At 38.7% G+C, this 22736-nt stretch overlaps 1 protein-coding gene across 2 annotated transcripts; it reads left to right on the forward strand.

Moving 5' to 3' along the window:
- Positions 1-3463: 3463 nt before the first annotated feature.
- Positions 3464-16827, forward strand: FGG (fibrinogen gamma chain). 2 transcript variants are annotated; one of them, XM_020994106.2, is made up of 10 exons: positions 3464-3611; positions 3864-3908; positions 4113-4293; positions 4400-4493; positions 6913-7043; positions 8142-8275; positions 9486-9670; positions 10988-11265; positions 15230-15396; positions 15990-16827. In XM_020994106.2, exons 1-10 carry the CDS (start codon positions 3534-3536, stop codon positions 16002-16004), a joined length of 1308 nt encoding a protein of 435 aa, XP_020849765.1. In that variant the 5' UTR covers positions 3464-3533; the 3' UTR covers positions 16005-16827. The 2 variants fall into 2 exon arrangements, with proteins under 2 accessions (XP_020849765.1, XP_020849764.1); XM_020994105.2 differs by having other exon boundaries at positions 15230-16018.
- Positions 16828-22736: the final 5909 nt, after the last annotated feature.

Below are 22736 nucleotides of genomic sequence, written 5' to 3' on the forward strand. Positions count from 1 at the left end.
ATTAATTCATTTAAGCATTACTAGACTGAAATTAGGCCACACGATTGTCAGTAAACCACAGGCTAGCCATCCTTCAGGAAACTATAAGAATAGGTCACTATATTTTTCAGTGGAACTAGAGTAGAGGCTGAAGTCATGTTTTGTTTTTGTTTTTGTTTTTTTTGGAATTGCACTCATTCAAGGGAGGTGGGAAAATAACTTGCTGGGATGCATAAAAGACTAAAGTGAGACCCTGAATTCTGATAAATCTCTGCCATGGGCTTGGACGTGATTTATGACTGAACAAATCACTTTACCTGCATTAATTGCTTTCATCTTTCCTCCTGTAAAAAGCAATCACCAAAGGGTAAATTAATTGAAGTACGAAGGAATTAGACCAGATGATCTCCAATTTCCCTTCCAGCCTTAGAGCCTAGAGGATCTGTGCTTCACAAATATTATTTTAATTAAATACTACATTTAAAATTTAACTAAATATAAACACAATAAAAATTAAATATCACTTAATTTGTGCCTTGCAACAACCCTGTGAGGTAGATGCTACTTAACAGATGAGAAAACTAGAGGTTAAGTGACTTGCTCAGGGTAACATAGCTAGTAAGCACCTGAAGTAGGCTAGTAAGCACCTGAAGTAGGATTTGAACTCAGGTCTTTCTGACTCCAAATCATATACTTTATCCACTGTTCTACCTTGCTGACCCAGGTCACTCATTTTGCATTTGGACCACTGGAAAAGAAATAGTCTGAAACTTAAAGGAAATTTAATTCATTCAATGACCATTTCTTAAGCACTTTCTATATGCTTATGTACACTGAAGCTGGTCTTGTAGGAAATACAAAGATAAATAAGACACACCTGGCCCTCAAGGATCTTCTACTCTAGTAGATTACCTATGACACACCCCATTTGGAATTATAAAACTTACATAAACTTTAGTGCTCATCTAATCCAATTTCCTCTTTTTGCAGAGGAAGAAATTAAGGTTCAAGTCATGAAATGACTTGCCCAAAACCCAAAGCAAGTAAGAAAAGCCAGAGGAGGGCTAGAACCCCAGGTCCTCTGACTCCCAAGATTGTTTTCTTTCCACTACAACATGCTTTTGCAGTGATTTATGAAGAAGTATTCAATAAACATCCACGTGAATTTATAGCGATGCAAATTATGAACTCAATGCATCTTCTATTGCATTTCTCCCATTAATACGTTTGTCAACATTTATGAAATTCTTGGTTCTACAAAAATGAAATACGGAACAAGAGAACTGAGAATATTTACAATTATATAGGGCTTTAATACACTTCAATACTTTAAAGATCTGTGATTCTATCAGTGTGGATATATTCCCTTAATGGACACTGCACACACATATGCCTTAACGATGGGTGTGAGTTGCCATAGCTCCCAAAATTCATGGTCAAATTTCTGATGATAAACTTCTCTCGATATAGCTAGGCTAGTGCTCAGAAAGATGCTCAGTCCTTTCCTTAGTCTAAATCAGAAGTCATTCTGGCAAGATAGTTCTGGCCTACAGTCTGGTAACTTGGCCTTCTGCTGGTCAGTCAACAAGCAGCTGTTAGGTGCCTACTATCATCAGGCACTGTGTTAACAAATGAAAAAGGAAAGTAAAGGAAAGAAAAAGTAGGGTCCCTGCTCTCTAGGACCACACAGTCTAAGGCGGGGGAGGGGAACAACAAACATGTAAACAACTATGTACATGCAGTATATATATATATGATCAATTGTAAAGGTGTAGTGCAAAGCGTTGGATTTGCTGTGTGATCTTGGACAAGTGATTTAAGCCTCATTTTCCTCATCTGTAAAATGGACTAGCTGGACATATAGTTAACATATATCAAGGGCAAAACTTGGATCCATATCTTTCTGATTTTGAGGCTAATTCCCTACCCACTGGATCACACTATGATAACATTTATCCACATCATCCTAACGGGTGAAGGTGAATCTGCTTTCCCCCTATGAAGGGAAAGTATTGCTATGTCTATATCCTTAGGGTTCTATTTCCTCCTCCTCCTTCAAATCTATGTTTTTGTTCAGAGTTTTGATGACTGGGTTTTTCCCAGCCATGGCTTAGATAAGAGTACAGATGCTCTGTTACCGAGGCCTGGTGTCCTGGAGAAACCAGCCAAGAGAAAGAGAGATCCCTTTCCTTAACTGAACTTAAAGCTAATACTTCACACTCTAATCACCTGTCATCTAGAGTACCACAAATGCCTCCTAATTGGTCTTCCTGCTCTGCTCCTGAATTTCAGGACTTTGAAACCATGCCTCAGTTGCTCTAGAATCCTAGAAGTTTCCTAAGCTCTGAGGCCTCCTCACTCTGGAATATCTAACTATCCATACAGTCTTCTCACCCTGGAATATCCCTTCACCAGATCTGCCTCCTTCCCCCATTGGTGAGCCCCTCTATTTTGTGAAGGGGTTCAGGATGCCCAGCTTTTATTCCCCTTCAGGATCTACTCCTAACTTCCTGGATTTTAAAATGATACCCCCACCCATACCTGGTACCTTCATCTCCCCTCCTCATCCTCTCTCTGGAAGCTCAATGCAAGTAGGGATTGTTTCATTCTTTGTGCTTATACAAAGCACAGTACCTGGTACAGAGTGGGCACTTAATAAATATTTGTTAATTGATTGATTCAATCCAAAGGGAAGAATTAATCCCAATGGCATTGGGATCTTATAACACATGTGACTATATACAGCTTGGTAGAGAAGGGTAGGGGTCGCTTTCTAAGACCATCTATCACTTCTGCTGCTGAGAAAATGGAGAGCTTGGAAAGACTAGAAGATGCCTTGAATATCAAGAACTTGGCATATAAAGTATGCATGTGTTTGTGTGTGTGTGTGTGTGTGTGTGTGTGTGTGTGTGTGTGTGTGTGTGTGTGGTGGAGGGTGGAAAGCAGGTATCCTCTTCCCACCCCACCCCTATCCCACAACCCCCACTCTGGCACAAATATCTGTTGATCCCATCCTAATGCTTAGAAGGGAACATTAGAAAAGTAGGTAACAATGTAATGACCCTGGACACCTTCTTAAATTCAGCCTGGGTTCATTCCATTCTAGGTCACACCACATTGTTTGTTATCTCAATCATGTCTGGGAAGTGGTTGCTTCATGCACCTTCCCCGTCCCTTGTCCTCTCCATAGGGCAACAGCTAATACTTGACCAGGCTTTCAGGATGCTGTTGCTTCAGAGAGAAAAGGTTGGCTTTGACCAAGAGGTGGGGGTGTGGAGACGAGGTGGGAGGAACAGGAACTTGTCTGCAAAATCTGGGAATTTGTGGGAGGGTTGGCTGGGACCCAGGAAAGGGACACAGAGAGAGAGAGGTTTCCCCACCCTTCTGGTAAATCAGCTCCTTGATTGGCTCTTGGCCCTTTTAGTGGGTGCTTTGACAGACTGTGGTCAACATCATCTTTGGAGTTCATATAAAAGGGTAGGGAGAGAGTGAGGTGTTTCAACAGTTGCTTGCTCTGCAGACAGGGGACAGAAGGGCAGAGCACTCCAGACACTATGCAGTTGTCCTGGCATCCCCAGAGGTTAGCTCTGTATTGTTCCACGTTACTCTTATTCTTTTCAACATGCCAAGCAGTAAGTGTGACTACACGATTACTATTTTACATATATATATATACATATATATATATATATATGTATATATTATATATGTATATATAATATATATATACATATATATACATATATATATTATATATGTATATATATTATATATGTATATATAATATATATATATATTTTTTTTAATACAACTTTTGGAATTGAATCACAAGGAAAAAAATGTGGTGACCAGCTAGTGAAATTCCTGTTGTTTCCCTTCCACAGTATGTTGCCACCAGAGACAACTGCTGCATTTTAGACGAGCGATTTGTAAGTAGTTGTGTGTCTTTTGTTTTGTGTTTAACAGAGAGGGGGCCTAGATACAAAGAAACCCAGGACATATGGCATAGGAAATTACTGGTTTGGGACAGCAGGGATTTGGTTATCACTGTCATTTGAATACTGGGGGCTTTAGGTCAGAACTCTTGGGTAGGGAGATATTTGGAAAAGTGTTCTTTCATGGTTATCTTGCAGGGTAGCTATTGCCCAACTACTTGCGGGATTGCAGATTTCTTAAACAGATACCAAAGCACTGTAGACCAGGACCTACGGCATATGGAAGATGCCTTAAGGGATATTGATAATAAGACATCAGAATCCAAACTGCTGATCCAGAAAATCCAAGTCGGCCGCAATTCTGATGCAAGACCTCAAAGTAAGAACAAGCACAAAATGGGAAAACTAGAAGAGAAAGTGGACATTCTTCCCACTTCCTTTTCCTTTACCTTATTGATGTTTTCTTTTTTGATCCCTTTCTGTAGATGTGATCAATGATGTGACTCAGAAGTCAAGGAAGATGATTGATGAAATTATGAAATATGAAGCATTGGTTCTCACCCATGAAAACAATATTAAGTAAGGACTTTGCCTTGTAGGGTTGTTTTTTAAAGGCTACCCTATTCCAAATTCAATGTTACTTACTTCAGGGAGGGATATTTTCTTTGTCTATTTTTTTTCTGTTTTCAAAAGCTGAAACTGGTAGTATGCCTGAATATTTCAAATATACCACATGGGAGAATTTCAAAGCCATAGAAATTTGTTCTGTGTTATTTTTTCCCTTGTTCATATCAGTCTATGGGCAGTGGAAAGAGTATTGAACTTGGAGTCAATAAGACCCAAATTCAAATCCTTACTCTGGTTTTACTTACTCCTTACTCTGATTTTACCCATTTTGTGGTGTTAGAAGAGTTTTTTCATCTCTGATCCTTAAATTTCTCAGCTATAAAAGGAGGGCGTTGAGCTAGATGACCTTTAAGATCCTTTCAAGCTCTAGACCTATGTTTCAATGGTCTTAGCTCCTTCAATGGTCCATAAAGGAGAGGTTTCCTTGATGTATTCACTTCCCTCTCATTGCTACTGTCCAAATGTAATTTTCTCCTCTGGTTTCACATCTCATGTTCAAGTTAATGAAATATTGAAATGAATTTTTTTAATGTGGCACTACAGCCCTCTTAATTTTTTTTTTAAGCAATTGGGGTTAAGTGACTTGCCCAGTGTCACACAGCTAGTAAATATCAAGTGTTTGGTCTAAGGTCAGATTTGAACTCAGATCCTCCTAACTTCAGGGCCAGTGCTCTATCCACTGCGCCACCTAGCTGCCCCCTTTTTAAATTTAAAAAAATTTTTTAATCCTCGAAAGGGTCAAGAACATGGGAGTGTTAGATCATAGGAAATTTACTTTGATTGCTTTTCTGTATTGTTTTTAAAATACTCTAGCACTTTGGATGGGATGGTACTTGAATTAAAGAATGAGCAAAAGGACTTCTTAAGCACTTACTATGTGTCAAGCACTATGCTAAGTGTAAGGAATATAAAGAGATAAGCAAGACATTCCCTGTGGTTGAGTTGATATTGCAGTGGGAAGTATGACACACCTAGGAAGTTTCAGCTATAGATTTGATGGAAAGCACCATTGGTCCTAAAGATGCAGTGGCAAGGGAATATAACAAAAATCCAGAAGTCTTTAGGGTTCATCTGTCCTTAGTGACAGAGTAGTGAATGTCAAGAAGATATCCCAAAGCAAAGTGTTAGACATCTGCAGCCCCATTCTGCAAGAAGGGTCAATAGCATATCCTCCTGTGACAATGAGGTCCCAGGCATGTATAGTCTCCATATGATTAGAACTGAGCCCCTTCAAGTTGGGCTCTAGCAGATATGAAAAGGAATACGAATAGTTAGTAGATACATGAATGTTCTTGAATTTCTGATCTACTTTCTTGGGAGGTGGCATAGCACCATGGAAACCATGCTGGATTGCAGTTGGAAAACTTAGGTTTAAATCCTAGATGGCATACTTCAGAGTTGAATGATGGTGGGTGTCAGGTCCCATCTCTAAGACTCAGTTTTCTATTCTGTAAAATGGAGGTAGTATTCATGCTACCTTTTCCATATAGTGATTGTAAAAAACTTTTTATAAACCTTAAAAAGTGTGATAGAAATTGAGCTAATATCAAATTACTTGGCATGTGCTCATTTTATTCAAACCCAAAAGACCATCATAGATCTAGGGCTGGCAGAGATCCTAGGCTCATCCAATCCAATGTCCTCATTTTGCTGATGAAGAGCCTGAGGTGTTTGGTGACTTGTCCAAGATCACACAAATACTAAGTGGAAGAGCTAGGATTTGAACACAGCCCTCTGACTCCAAACCCAGTATCCTTTCTATTAAAGTATTCGGCATCTTAATTTATTGCCTATGCTGATGCCCACCCACCTCCCGTTATATTCTTTCTATTCCTGTTCATGGGGAATAAAACCAAAATGAGCCCCAAGGGTCTTTGCTCACAAAGCATAGAGAATTCTTTCCTTCATACCACATGCCTGTTATCTAGGTGCAGACATTGAGATTGAAAGTGTACTCCAGGGGCAGCTAGATGGTACAGTAGATAGAGCACCGACCCTGAAGTCAGGAGGACCTGAGTTCAAATGCAGCCTCAGACCAAACACTTGACACTTACTAGCTGTGTGACCCTGGGCAAGTCTCTTAACCCCAATTGCCTTAAAAACAAAGAAAAAAAGTGTACTCCAGTCTTAATGGTATCTGTTATATTTCTTCCCCCCCCCCATGTAGATTAGGGTGCTTCCCCTCAGCCCCAACTGTGTCCTTTTATAATTTTTACCAGAAGAGAAAAACAAACAATTCTGTCTCGGGTAAATCTTGGGAAAACAAGGTAACATCTGTGAAACAGACAGTTATTAGAGTCAAACGAAGCCTGAATTATTTTTTTTCTTGTTGCTTTGTTTCGCTTTGTTTTGGTTTTGCTTTTGCTTGTAGGTATTTACAAGAGATCTTGGATTCAAACAACCAAAAGATTATTCAGTTGAAACAAAAAGCAGTTGAACTTGAAGCCAAATGTCAGGAGCCTTGCAAAGACTCAGTTCAGATACAAGAAACCACTGGAAAGGGTGAGTGAGACACTAATTCTGGGATCACCTCTCTGGAGGGGGAGGCAGAGTGCCAATCACAGATCACTCTATGAGTGAATGTTTCGCTTCTAGCCAACTGGACCTTGGCAGTCCAGTGATATTGGCCTCCTTGCTGTTCCTCACACAAGAAGCACCATCTCCCAACTCTGAGTCTCGTCACTGGCTGTCCCCCCTGCCTGGAATGCTGTCCCTCCTGGTCTTTGTCTATTAGCTTCCTTGGCTTCCTTTAAGTTGCAGCTAAGTGCCATTTTCTGCAAGAAGCCTGTCCTAGTTCTCCTTAATCTTAGTGCCTTTCCTCTGAGACTAGCCCCAGTTTATCCTGTATATATCTTGTGCTTACATAGCTATTTGCATGCTGTCTTCTCCTTTAAAATGTGAACTCCTTCCTTGTATCCCCAATGCTCAGCACAAAGTAGATGCTTAGTAGGTGCTAGTCATTGACTGATTTACTGTTTAGGTGGTTCAAGTTTCAAAAGGAATTATAGTGCATACATCTTCCTTCAGGGAATGAAAACGCTGTGCAATTTGGAGGAAAAGTGAGCTTGGTCTTAAGACACTGAACACATTCTAAACTAGGGTTGCGGATTCTAAGATTGAAAGAAATCTCAAGACCATTTAGTTTAACCTATACTGGATGAGAATTTCCTCTACAACCACATAGACAGTCAGCAATTCAGCCTCCACTTACAAACCTCCAATGAGAGTGAACCAACAGGCAGCCTGTTTTATGTTTGGAACGTCCTAATTATCAGGAGGTTTTTCCTCACATCTGCTTCTCTGCAAATTCCACTGTTGCTCCTAGCTCTGCTCTTTGAGTCCAAGCAGAACAAATCTAATATAGCCCTACAAATACTTGAAGCCAGCTATCCTGGCTAGCCCCACTAAGTCTTCCCTTTCCCCATTAAACATTCCCAGGTCTTTTAGCAAATCCTCAAACAGCCTCATGTCAAACTCCCTTCCCATCCTGATTGTCATCTTTTGAATGAGCGCCCACTTATCCATGTCCTTTCCAGAATGTGGCCCCAGAATAAAACAAGAGGAACTGCACTGACTGACACAATCTGATTTTTCCAACAGATTGTCAAGACATTGCAAACAAAGGGGCCTCAGTAAGTGGTCTTTACTTTGTCCAGCCATTAAAAGCTAAGACACAGTTCTTGGTCTACTGTGAAATAGATTCATCAGGCAATGGATGGACTGTACTTCAGAAGGTATGTTATTGTTCATCTTCTTCTCCTTTCTCTCCCCCTCCTGGTATTCTTTATGCTTCCCCTTTATCCTTTTTCCTCTCCTCCTCCCCCCTTTCTTCTTCTTCTTCTTCTTCTTCTTCTTCTTCTTCTTCTTCTTCTTCTTCTTCTCCTTCTCCTTCTCCTCCTCCTTCTCCTCCTCCTCCTTCTTCTTCTCCTCTTCTTTTCTTCTTTTCTTCTTCTTCTCCTTCTCCTTCTCCTCCTCCTCCTCCTCCTTCTTCTTCTCCTTCTTCTCCTTCTTCTTCTTCTTCTTCCTCCTCCTCTTCTTTTGCTTCTTCCTCCTCTTTTTCTTCTTCCTCTTCTTCTCCTCCTCTTCATCATCATCATCACTATTTTTGTTTTCTTTGAAGTAAACTTTAACCTCCAATCTTTACATTCCTCTTAATATCATGCCATCTTAAAACAAAACTAGAGAAATAACTTAGAAAGATTCAGGCTGCTATAAGAAGGTGGAGTCTTCCAGAGAGTTCAGTAATGACACTCAGGTGCCAATACCATCAACTACTTTTACCAATGGAGTGTAGTGGCATTTAGTGTCGGTTGACATGTATTCAAATTCTAAGTCTGCTATTTACTATCTTCTTGGCTTTGGGCAAGTCACTTCATCTCTTTTGGCCTGAGTTTCCTAAACTGTAAAATTAAGATCAGAACTAGAACTAAGGTAGGATGACCGGGCTTTGCTTTGGGGCAATGAAATTTAGAGGGTACAAAAGAAGTTAACATATGCAGTCATTTTGCACCATAGAAGTTCTGTAGTAATTAGCCCTTCCAACTGAATTTTTCTTATATTGTTTTCACAATATGCATTACAAAGGGCCAATTTTAATTCTACTTGCCCTTGATGAATTCCATAATGCTTGTCCTGTACCCTGACATGAATAGTTACAGCTCTGGACTAGACATTCATTAAGATTCTTTCTACTCACTAATCCTGTATTGTACTTCCTACTTCAACTATTCTATCAAAGAAATGGGAGCTGGAACCTTTGGTTGTTAGATGTTTTAGACAGAGCACAGAATGATCCCCTTTGATAAAAACGAAATCCACAGTCTGAGTCCTTACTCATAGCATCTAAATAAATTACCATTTACCAATATTTTAAAACCAAACTGTGACAGTATTAATGTGTTGGTCACTAATCATCTGCTTTTGCCTTTGCAAATATTCTATTAGAGATTGGATGGGAGCCTGGACTTCAAGAAAAACTGGATTCAGTATAAGGAAGGATTTGGACATTTGTCTCCAACTGGCAACACAGAGTTTTGGCTGGGAAATGAAAAGATTCACCTTCTAAGTACCCAGACTACAATTCCATACGCATTAAGAATAGAATTGGAAGACTGGAGTGGCAAAACCAGGTACAGTTTAAGAGGGGCATCTTAAGACAAAAGGCTCCTTGGAATTGGTCTTTGTCAGTTTGCCACAGAGCTACATGGCAAACCAGCAAGGCAAAAGCAAAGTGGCACTCAACCCTCCTCATAGTAATTTATTTGCTTCTTGGGCTATTTCGTGGATAAAGTACTGGTTCCAGCTAAAGAGCTTAGGTATCTAAGCCAATTCTTAACCAATTCAATTGCTTAAAAGTTCAGCACGCTGGTTTCCACAAATTCACACCAATGAAGTGCAAGATGAGGGACATCTTGCATCTTTGTATTTTCCTAATTCCTATAAAAGAGCAGTAATTGCTTTGATCTGTTCATGTCGTGGAAACATACAACCTTTTGCACTGAATTCCCTAGTTAAACCATTTTTAAATATTTCTAAATGGAGCAATATTAATATATCAGTAGAATGAAGAGATCAATTCTGCGTCAAACTGGTGAGTTTCTACTAGCAGAAATATTACCATATTACAGATTTTCCTCTCACAAATTTCCATTCTTTAAACATTGCAGACCAATGAAGAAACTGAATATTTTATATATTCTATTTGAGCAGCTTCAATGTGAAATACCTATTTTCCTCCACATTATACAATTCTGTCCCTACCTCACATTTCCTCCTGAAAGAGAATTCCTTTCCCTCACCTGGAAATTCCATGCACTTTTGCAGGCATGATTATTCATACTTTTCCCAGTGCCCCCACAGTGTGCCTGGCCTTCAGCTCCCAGCAGAACTGGTTTGCCAATTGAGAGCAATGTCACTTTACTCTTGTATACAGCAAAGACAGTACGTTTTCTGACTTCTAACGTTCACATTTCTAGGAAAATAACTTCGTCAAGGGCTAACAATGCTAACTTATTATTCTCTTAAGTTTTTTGAGCTTGGAAACCAAAGAATAATGATTAGAAAAATAGCCATGGTCCACTAAGGTTCTGTCTACACGATGTCAAAGACAGACATCGGTGAAAAATTCAGCCAATTTTTCAGCTTTTCAAAATATCTGGACTTCTGGCATCAGTGTTGCATACAGCCTGGTACATAGTAGGTGATTAATAAGTTATTGTTGAATTGAATTGAGTCTAGATCATACATCTAGATGAATAATATTTTTTGAGGGGAAAGGTGTCTCCTGGTTGCCATGTGATACTGACTCTTCATGAGTGTTGTCCATCTCTAAGCCAGAAACTGAAGTATAAATGAGTACTTCATGTGTAAACACCATGACAACTCTAGGGATAATGCTGGTATTTCCAAAAAAGAGGTTACTGATGGGTCTATTCCTTTTTCCATAGCACGGCTGACTATGCCATGTTCAAGGTGGGGGCTGAAGCTGACAAGTACCGGCTGACCTATGGCTACTTCCTTGGAGGAGATGCAGGAGATGCCTTTGATGGCTTTGATTTTGGTGATGATCCAAGTGACAAGTTTTTCACCTCCCATGCTGGCATGCAGTTCAGTACCTGGGACAATGACAATGATAAATTTGAGGGTAACTGTGCTGAACAAGATGGCTCTGGCTGGTGGATGAACAAATGTCATGCAGGCCACCTCAATGGTGTTTATTACCAAGGTATTGTCATTTCTTGTTTCCTGGTTCATTATACAGTTTTCATGCAAGGCATTAAGTGCCAGTGTGCTATCATGGATTTGGGGTCAGAAGGCCTAGATTAAAATTTGCCTCTTCCTCTCTGTCTGTGACCCTAGTAAGATGATATAAAAACACTGAGCAAATCACTTAATATCTTTGATCTCAGATTCCTCATGCATAAAATCAGTCTTTTGCAACTGAGCCTATGACCCTATGATCTGATTTATGCAAAGACTGAAAAATAGTTAAGAGATGGATGGGTGCTTTTATTATTTTAGTTCCTTTTTTTTTTTCAAGGTCAGTGTTGGATAAAGCTTAGCTAACACTTAGGTTTGGCCCTATCACAGGGTATCCAACTGCTGCAAATTATCAGTCTAGTGATTTGTCATGGGCTATTCAATTTTCACCCTCAAAGTTAGTCTTTGTAGTTACCACACTGTTTCCAGAAGTTAACTGTTCCCTAATTAAATATGCACGTCATTTGAGTAGTATAATCTGTGAGTGCTCATAAGCATATATATGCCTTTTTTTTAAGGCAATAGGAGTTAAGTGACTTGTCCAAGGTCACACAGCTAGTAAGTGTCAAATGTTTGGTCTGAGGCCAGATTTGAACTCAGGTCCTCCTGACTTCAGGGCTGGTGTTCTATCCACTGCACCACCTAGCTGCCCCTATAAGCATATATATGTATACGTATATGTATGGATGGATGTATATACATATATGTGTGTATATGTATATGCATATAGATAGATAGATAATGTGTTTGTGTTATCACCTGCGTGGTAGTTTGTAACAAATCACTGAGGGTGCATTTTCTTGATGATAGGGGGTCACAAAAGACCTAAAACAGAAAGTACTGTTTGGAAATGTGGGCAACAGAGCAGAGGATCTGGTGTATAAAAAGGTGTTGGGAGAGCAGTGGGTACCTGGGCCAGCAGTTGGGAGAGAAAAAAGGATATTGACAGCCAACTTTGTGTATATTTCTGCTTCCTGAGGCCGCCTTCCTCAAGGTCCTTCAGTTCTATTCATCCTCTCAACCATCAGAATATAAACTTCAGTCTTTCAGAGCATTACTCTAACTGATAGTCCACCTGAGTCATGTCAGAAGGGAGGGAAATTTGCTCCTGAATACTACCACATGTTGTTTTTGAGCAACCTAATATCCTTGACTCCTTTCTCTCGAAAAACTCACTGTCATGTTGGCTGTTAGACCAGGGACCTTGCTTCATGTGATATTGACTTCTGCTTCTGTCATGGAAGCTGCATGACTAAGGTCATTCCCTTGTACCACGCTGGTGACTCCTGATTCACCCTTGTACTAGGCACTAAAAAAATTTCTTTTGAAGCACATGAGGTTTGCTGTCTACTTTGCAGTGAGGGCTGTTAGCAACACTCCAGTGCCATTTCCTGGAGTACACTATTGCTGGCTCAGTTATGTACCCGCATTGGAGATAGGCAGGTTACCTCATTCAGGTAAACAGGGGAGGGAGGATTTGGGCCTTTCTGACTTGCCTTTAGAAAAATAACCCAAGTATATTGATTTCAAAATTGCTAAGTTTAATGAGGAAGGCCCACTAGATGTGTTAAGGGCAATTTGGAATACCACTAGATTCCAGGTGGGTAATCTATATGGAACTGACTAAAAGAAAATGAATGGGAAACAGTGAATTAAGTGCTTGCTATATGTACATAGTAGGTAATTTACAAATGATTGCTGAATTGAAATGAGTCTAGACCAATTCAATCCCCTGTGCTAAGCAGGGATGCAAAGTAAAAAGCAAAAGATCCTCTGCTACCAAAGAGCTCACATTCTGACACATATCAGAGGCCCCAGCTATAAGCCCAATGAAAAACTCAAGGGTATTTAGGACACAGAGGCAAAACAAATGGGAATGCATCTTCTTTAGCGTCATTCCCCATTGATCAGACCATATCTGTTGCTGATGTTGAACCACTAGAGAGTTGCCAGGGGTTTTAGGGGTTGGCAGACTTTCTTTTCTGAGTCTTCAGTAGTAGTAGGTGCTAAGCAGGCAGGGGTTACAGCCTCTGCAGGGGTAGTTGTTAGGGCTTGCCTCCTCAAGAGTTGCTCCTCTGGGGGCAGCTAGGTGGTGCAGTTGATAGAGCACCGGCCCTGGAATCAGGAGGACCTGAGTTCAAATCTGGCCTCAGAGCAAACACTTGACACTTACTAGCTGTGTGACCCTGGAAAAGTCACTTGATCCTAACTGCCTTAAACTATATATATATATACATATATATATATATATAATATATATATGTGTATATATATTATATATGTATATACACACACATATACATATATATATGCATGTGTATGTATACTTATATACATATATACACACATATATGTATATAAAAAGAGTTGCTCCTCTGGATAATGGCTATAGAGGCTGGGTGAAAAGCTGGGCCAATGGTCTGGGGTAGCGGAACTTCTATTTGTGTGGTGCTATGGAAACCGTAAAGCATTATAGGACCAAAGGATTATGGTTGGCAGAAACTTTAGAAATCATCTAGTCTAGCTGGTTCAACTTATTGATGAGGAAACTGAGCCCCAGAGAAATGAAGTGACTTCCTCAAAATCATGCAAGTGGTAAATGGTGAGAGCAGGATTCAGATGTAGGTCCTTTATTAGTGGAAGTATCTATATCCATAGCTATCAATCTATCTAATATTATTATAACATATTATTATATCATATGTTATATTTCATGTTATTGTTATCAATTGTTACCAATCAGTATCAAAGAGATACTGACTAAAGATAAACATGAGGTCACATCAAGCTCTTGTGAAGTCATTGAGTTGAAAATCAGAATGTTGTGTGATCAAATCATTACTGCGAAGATTGTTTGTAGGTGACATACTAGATAGAATGCTAAACCTGGAGTCCATAAGACCTGAATTAAAATCTAGCCTCAGATACTTACTAGTTGTGTGACCTTGGGCAAGTCACATAACTTCTGTCTGCCTCAGTTTTGTTATCTGTAAAATGGAGGTAATGATAACATCTACCTCTCAGGGTATTGTGAGGATAATAAGAGACAACACTTCTAAAGTGATTTGAAAACCTTAAAGAGCTTTATGAATACTAGCTATTATCATTGTAATTACTCATATTATTTCAAAATTATTACTAAAATATGATTTCATATTGTTACTGGAACTATCACTATTAGGTTTTGGCTCTATAATTTTAATGGTGCAGGGAACCCCATCTATCGTGCAAGATCATCAAATGTTCCAGAATTTTTAGGATGATGGAGTTTTCTGGGATACTGAAAAGACTTAAACCGAGGTCTACCTGAGTCTTCAGCTGAGCCTGGGGCTCATAGAACATCAATGTGCTGCTTCAGGCAGCTCCCCAAGACTGACCAAGCCCTCGTTCAGATGTAATCTGTATTGGTGGATGGGAATTTTCACACTAGGAGTCTCCCACACTGATGAAATCAGATACATTAGCAACGTAATAAGACAGCCATCTAAAATTGTTTTTTAAAAAGAAGGGCTTTAATAAGATTTTCAAATGTCTTACATGTTGCATAGAAGCACTTGTTTTAATGCCTCAAAGTCATGGTGACACCAGTACCAAGTACAACCTCTTAGGGAATGATTTCATGAGCTGTTGTGGCCACAAGTGTCATTGTCTGGTGGCCAGCATTTTGATGAAGACCCTCTCTGTGCTTGGCTAAGCTTGTCCCTAAGTAACGGATGACCCATTCCCAGGTCTATGCTAGAAGCCTTGGAAAAAATTACCCAGCACTTAGGGGACCTCTAGAACCCAGGATCACCTTCATGTCACAGTGAGGCAAGACTTTAGTGGAGGATATTATATATTATTTATAAATGGTAGAAAATAGCACAGCCATATTTCTGTTTCAAAGCGTTTCAGACTAATGAGATATATTTGTATAATTTATGTTGTAGGGGGCACTTACTCAAGATCATCAACTGCCAATGGCTATGATAATGGCATTATCTGGGCTACCTGGAGGTCAAGGTGGTACTCTATGAAGAAAACTACCATGAAGATTATTCCATTCAATAGACTTTCGATAGATGGCCAGCAACAACACTTGGGAGGATCCAAACAGGTGGGCTCAGATCACATGTTAAAATAAACTATTAAGAAATGATTGAGCACTATATGTATTTTTTAAAACATTGTCCTGCTCATTTCATAAGGCACACAAATTTCCTTTTCAATATTTATCTTTCACTTCCTATACTTGTTGATTATTATTCTCCTGCATGTATTCAGCCTGGTATGAAATTCACTACCTGCTCTTTGGCTTTTTAGACAAACAACTTCATGATGGAATATTTTATGCTTGCTGATTTTAAAAATTAAGTGTTGGTTTCTTGCATATATGTATATATTTGTGTGCACATGTATATATAAAATATATGTATGTATAGTATATAGGAAATATATGTATGTGTGTGTCTGTATAGACATATACACACATATATGCATATATGTAAACTATGGCTATCCACTGAAGTTCAATCTGTTGCTCAAGTGACCATTTCTTAAGGCAAATTTTGGTAATTATTTGTCATCCATATATTGTAGTGGTTTAAAAAATTTACGGGTAATATTTTAAGTCTGTTCATATTTATTATGTCTAACATCTAATTACTCTTGTATTTAAAGAATTATAGCTCTGTTTCATTTTTGCCATAGGTTGGAGACGTTTAAAAGGATGTTACAAATATGACCTACACTTTAAAGGACTTTTATCTGAACAGAGACATGTTGTTTTATAAATGGGAGAGTGGATTTGTTATGCCACACATACTTCATTTTTGTTGTATTGATCTCCAGGATTGGAACCATCACAAACAACTTTGTACATGTGATAATTTATCTCTCTGCCATTTCAATTAAAAAAAATTTAATGTCTATGACCAAGTGCCCTGTGCCATTACTTGGTCCTTAACCAAAACCAAAGGCATCTCACATGTAAGGATATAGTTGGCACTCATACTGTAGGATGGGCGTTTCCCAAAACATTAGGTACAGTTGTAGAAAAAGGACAAGACATAATTCCTGACTTCAAGAGAGTGGATAACGAGCTGGGATACAAGTTCAATGAAACTAAATACCAGTAATCAGAAGTGACAGAAATGTAAGACCCAGTTAGCCATAAACACAAGTCACAAAGTCCAAAGTCTTGGAGAGCTAAACATAAGCAGCTACTTTTATTCCAAGAAATGAGTGACAAGGAAGCATTGTACCTGGTGTTCCAAAAGTCTCTGTGCATTTTAAAGCTACTAATGGTTTAAAATGCACTAAGATTTTTGGGACACTCTTATTTAAAATGTTGTGAACATTCACGTTATGCCTGAATTTCAATATTTCATTCTACATTCTCTATTACTATTGACTATGAGACTGTAAGCTCCATGAGAGCAGGGACAGTAGGATTTTTTTTTTAATATATCTAAAATGTGTTTCTCCCCCAGCATAGTAATCTTGCATACAGGAGGGGCTTAATAAATATTTCTGGCATTGAATTCAATGGAATTGACCTGAATTTTCCTTTTTATGGCATTGGGCTCACACATTTACATGTTTATGTGCCCCTCCTTTCTGTACAACAATGCTGTGTGGTTGTATATCTCTTGCATAGAGGATGTGCAAGGGGGAAGAGGCTTGAGGAATCTCCCCAGCACACTCTCTCTGCTTAGCACATGGTACATCTGCTTACAATTCTTTGGGATGCCATAATACAGTGGAGAGAGTTTGGGATAGTAGCCTGCTCCTTACCCACTTGCCTTGAAGAATCTAGGTGAATGTAACAAAAGGGGTTTCAGAAATCATCTAGTCTGGCTCTTCATCATTGAATTGCTCAGGAATCTAACCCACAAGGGATAAGAAATGACTTACCCAAGGTCATTCAGGTGATAGGTTATCTTTCTCCAGAGCCAATACTCTTTTCTCTTTACCATCTTGCCTCCATCTGATGATATCAGTTATTAATCGCTTCTAGCATTAAAAAAAAAAGAAAAAAGAAAGATGTAGGCATGAAACATGATCAGGTGTTTAGGGAAAAAACTGTGTTAGCTGAATTTTCCATTCTCAGTAGCTCAGTAGCAAAAGTACTCAATTTGGAGTCAAAGGATCTGGGTTTGAATTCTGTCTTTTCTTGCTGGGTGACCTTGGGCAAATCACTCAATCTGAGTATTTGTTTCCTATCTACAAAATAAGGGGCTTAGAAGATGTGACTCCCAAGATCCCTTCTAGCCCTAAATCCTGTTATCTTGTTGCCATGTCCTTAATTACAAAATTCCTGTTCCTGTTGATTATGTTAATCAACATATGCTAATAAAACATGTTAGATTTAGGCAGAAAAAATTGTTTTCCTCCAAGCAACCAAAAGCACAAATTTAAAAATTAAATTTAAATAATTTAAATTTAAATTTAAAAAATCAAATTTAAATATTAAAAGCCACCATTGTTTTTCCACAATATTGAAAAGGAGTGGTAATTCTAATAATTCAAATAGCAGATAATCTAAAAGCTATTTAACTTCATTTTAAAGTGTTTCCCCCCCCCATCCTCTGAAGGATTAACTTCACTCTTCTGCAAAGATGCAAAGAATTCTGGGGCCACCACCCACACAGGTGGACTTTGGAAGGATTCCAGCTACTCTTTGGGGGGTAGGCTCAAGGTCCACAAATGTTGAGCTGGCTTGTCTGACGTACATCATGACCTTTAGACAAAAACCTTCTTCTAGGGAGATACTGATTAAAGATAAACATGAGATCACATCAAGCTCTTGAATTCTTTCAAGTCATTGAGTTGAAAATGGGAATGCTGTGAGATCATCACCACTATAAAGATTGTTTCTAAGCTCATTGCCTCACTGGCGTACTCTTCTCCTAATTAATAGTAGGCTGTGGTGGTAGAGTAGTGGTAGGTGGAAAAATATCTAAGTGTTTTTGATTAAAGGAACTTTCCTGGTGACTATATAGGGTTGGGGACAAGGGGGCGTTAAAAATTGGTGAAATCCTGAGACTAAAGTAGTGATACTACAATTTACGCATTAACCAAAGAGTTTCAATTGCACTACTCTACTCTCCTTTGATCAGGAAGAATTAATGCACTAGATATGTTGATATGTTCCCTTTCTTCAGTTTCCATCTATCAATTGGATTGATAAGATTGAAATTGGAAAGGTTATTTTATTCATTCATTTATACAATCGTTCATTCATCTGTCGTTTCCTGGGTGCTCCTCATGTGTAAGGCACTGTGCTAGGGAATGATGAGGTTATACAGATGAATGAAACAACAATCCCCACTATCAAGCAAGGACCTTACAGACTAGAACGTCCTCTCCCTCCCATCTACAATTTTATTCCACTGTTCCCCAGCAATTACTCCTCGTTACCCTTCCCCATCCAATCCATCCTCCACACTACTGCTCACCAATCTTCCTTCAGCACGAATGTCTCCAGGTCTAAAAAATCTTCATATTTGTTTGCCTGATGTTGAAGGACTTCCTCAACCTGACACCATTCTTTCTTTCCATGCTTATCTCCAAACACTCTACATTCCATCTTAATGTGACTGCTCCCTTTCTGCTGAACATAATATGCAATTTCCCACCTCTGGGATTGTGTTCACATTTCACCCTGTTCCTGGAAAGTCCTTTCTTCCTCTCTTTGCCTGTTGAATCACTAACCAGTCTTCATTTTTTTTAACAATGTTTTATATTTTTCTCCTTTTACATGTCAAGAAAATTTTTAGCATTTACTTTTACAAGATTTTGAGTTCCAAATTTTTCTCCCTCCCTCCCCTCCCCTCTTCTAAAAATGATAGGCAGTTTGATATAGTTTATACATGTGCCATCACGTAAAAATATTTCCAAAACAGTCACAGTTGTGAAAGAAAAAACAGATCAAAAGAAAAAAAAACACAAGACAGAATAAAGTAAGTGAAAAAAACGTACTTCAATCTGCATTCAGAATCTATCAGTTCTTTATCTGGATATGGATAGTATTTTCCTTCTTGAGTCCTTTGTATTTGTCTTAGATCATTGTGTTGCTGAGAAAAGCTGAGTGATTCATAGTTGATTATCACACAATGTTGCTGACACTGTGTACAATGTTTTCCTGGTTCTGCTCATTTCACTTTGCAACAGTTCATACAAGTCTTTCCAGGTTTTTCTGAAATCTGCTTGTTCATAATTTCTTACTGGACAAGAGTATTCCATTACATTCATATACCACAGCTTGTTCAGCTGTTCCCCAATTGATGGGCATCTTCTCAGTTTCCAATATTTTGCCATGACCAAAAGGGCTACTGGAAATATTTTTGCACATTTAGGTCTTTCCCCCTTTTTTTAATGATCTCTTTGGGATACAGATCTAGTAGTGGTATTGCTAGATGAAAAAGTACGCACAGTTTGGTTGCCCTTGGGGCATAGTTCCAAATTGCTCTACAGAATGGTTGGATCAATTCACAACTCCACCAACAATGCATTAGTGTCCCAATTTTCCCATACCTTCTCCAGTCTTTTCCTTTTCTGTCACATTAACCAATCTGATAGTTGTGAGGTGGTCCCACATAGTTGTTTTAATTTGCATTTCTCTAATCAAAAAGTGATTTAGAACACTTCTTCCTATGTCTATAGACAGCTTTAATTTCTTCATCTGAAAACTGCCTGTTCATATCCTTTGACCATTTATCAATTGGGAAATGGCCTGTATTCTTATAAATTTGACTCTGTTCTCTATACATTTCAGAAAGGAAGCCTTTGTCAGAGACTTGCTATAGAGACGGTTTCCCATCTTTCTGCTTTCTTTCTTATCCTGGTTACATTGGTTTTGTTTGTATAAAAGCCTTTTAATTTAATATGGTCAAAATGATCTATTTTATATTCTAACCAGTCTTTAAAGAAAAAACATAAATGCTCCTTCCTCCATGATTCCCTCAAGTGGCAACTGTCCCTTCATTTCCCTACAGCTCATATGGCACTTTTGTTGAAGATTTTCTGCGTATTATCTTTATTACAGTTATCTGCAAAAGCATCATCTGTCTCTTCTAGCCTCTAATTTCTATAAAAGCAGGAACTGTGTCTTACTTAAACTTTGTAACTTCCCTAAAGTACACAGTGGGCACTTAATAAATGTTTGTTGAAATTAATCAAACCCCCTCCACTCAGTTTCCCAACTGTTCTCCAAACACACCACGCCCATTCCAAGATTTAAAAGGATTCAGGAGATTGATGTTGATCTTGTGTTTTTGCTTAAAATCATGGTGCACATCAAAAGAGTCCTGATAATTATCTTTGGACTCTGACCACTCGTTAAAGAGCAGCTGGAGCCTCTCCAAGGTCCATCTGTGTGGATGGAGGACTCAATTATTTTGGTGGAAGAAGTATGGGGCCAGGAGAAGAGAAAAGGGGAGGCATTCAGTTGGTTGCAGCACAAATCTGAGCTAGTAAGACAGTGCAGTGTGTCGGTTGAGTACTAGACTTCAAGTTAGAAGACATGGTTTCAAATACTGCCTCAGACACTTATCTTTGTGACTCTGGACAAGTCACTTAAAATTCTCTCTCAATTTCTTCATCTGTTAAGTGGGGAGTTAAAACTTACCGACGTTTATCTATAGTCCTTCTAGCTCTCTATTTGAGCCTGTAATTTAAAATAGCTATAAGAGAACTAGTGGGAAATTAAAACATGATCTTCACCCCTTCCACACAGTTATCTCCTTTCTCTTTCAGCATTCTGACTGATTTCTAAGAAAGCCCTAAAAGTGAATGTTAAACTCCTTGGAAATTCTGAACTTCATAATCACTTCTACTGGTTGCAAAGAGATGAAGGCCTATACTTATGACCTGTCTGTGATCAAGTCTGGAAGCACCCAAGCATTAGATTTTGCTGCATTTTGGTGGAAATTTAATTATGGATTTCTCTTGATAAAGGGAGGAATGAATGAATGAATAGATGGGTAGGTGAATGAATGAATGAAGTATCACTTAATATTTACTACATGCAAAGTATAGAGGACACAAATGCAAAAGTAAAACAGTCCCTGGTCTCAGTGAATTCACATTTTAATGGGGGAGACAGCAGATATGGAGAATTTTAGCTGCAAGTTAGGTGGAAAAGTCCCATGGTCTTTAGGTTGTAGCAGCAAAGCAGATTAAAAAAAAAATTTCCCATTGATCCAGCAATAGCACTTGTAGGGCTGTATCCCAAAGAGATCATAAAAATGGGAAAAGGACCCACATGTACAAAAATATTTATAGCAGCTCTTTTTATGGGGGTCAAGAATTGGAAATTGAGAGGATGTCTGTCAATTGGGGAATGGCTGAATAAGTTGTGGTATATGAATGTAATGGAATACTATTGTGCTATAAGAAATGATGAGCAGGCAGACTTCAGAAAAACCTGGAAAGACTTATATCAACTGATGCTGAGTAAAGTGAGCTTCTTCAGGAGAACATTGTACACACAAAAACAACATTATGCCATGACTAACATTCATAGAATTGGCTCTTCTCAGCAATGTAAGGATCTAAGACAACTCCAAAAGACTCATGGTGGAAAATGCCGTTCACATCAGAGAAAGAGCTATGGAGTCTGAATGCAGATCGAAGTATACTATTTGTTGGTTTTTTTTTTTTGTTTGTTTGTTTGTTTTGTTCCTTCTTTCTCGTGGTTCCTCCCATTGGTTCTAATTCTTCTTTACATGACTAATGTGAAATGTGTAGGTATTTTTCATCATGAGTCTTTTAGAGTTGTCTTAGATCACTGTATTGTTAAGAATAGCTAAGTCATTCACAGCTGATCATCATACAATATTATTGCTACTATGTACAATGTTGTCCTGGTTCTCCTCACTACACTTTGCATCAGTTCACATAAGTCTTTCCAGCCTTTTCTGAAAGCATCCTGCTCATCATTCCTTATGCCACAATAGTAAGTAAAACAGATGTTAATGCTTCTTCTTTAATGTAATTTCCACTGGTCAATGATATCAGTTTCTGATGTAGAACCATTTGACAGTAGCAGGGACTTTGGTGGTGCTAGACTCAATCAATCAAGTGCTGCACTTGAAGTTAAGAAGATCTGTGTTTGAATTCTGCCTCAGACACTAAGTAACTGTGTGACCCTGGGCTAGTGACTTAAATTCACTAAGTCTTAGTTTCTTTATAAGATGAGAGTAATAATAGTACCTACCATTCTGTAGACTTTACCACCATTTTTCTACTGCTTTTTTCCCACCCTTCCTTCTTCCATTGTTGAGTTTCTCATAGAAGTTCCATTCTGAGGAAGGGTCAAGACCAGCTATCCAGTCATCCTTCATTCTGCAGATTTTTTGCCACTCTATTCCAGCTGTTGTCTCCGTCTGCCTCATTCTACCATTGATAAATTCATCCCTAGAACTTTTATTCTAAGGAAAGAACCAGTCTAGC

The sequence above is a fragment of the Phascolarctos cinereus genome, unplaced genomic scaffold (assembly GCF_003287225.1).
Source record: "Phascolarctos cinereus isolate Bilbo 61053 unplaced genomic scaffold, phaCin_HiC Scaffold_9;HRSCAF=440, whole genome shotgun sequence".
NCBI lineage: Eukaryota > Metazoa > Chordata > Mammalia > Diprotodontia > Phascolarctidae > Phascolarctos > Phascolarctos cinereus.

What these genes read in the sequence shown, in the direction of transcription:
- FGG (XM_020994105.2), top strand. Translation starts at nt 3,534, where the DNA reads ATGCAGTTGTCCTGGCATCCCCAGAGGTTAGCTCTGTATTGTTCCACG. An exon ending in TTCTGATGCAAGACCTCAAA is followed by an intron (nt 4,294 to 4,399) that starts GTAAGAACAAGC and finishes CCCTTTCTGTAG; the next exon opens with ATGTGATCAATGATGTGACT. An exon ending in GATGGACTGTACTTCAGAAG is followed by an intron (nt 8,276 to 9,485) that starts GTATGTTATTGT and finishes ATATTCTATTAG; the next exon opens with AGATTGGATGGGAGCCTGGA.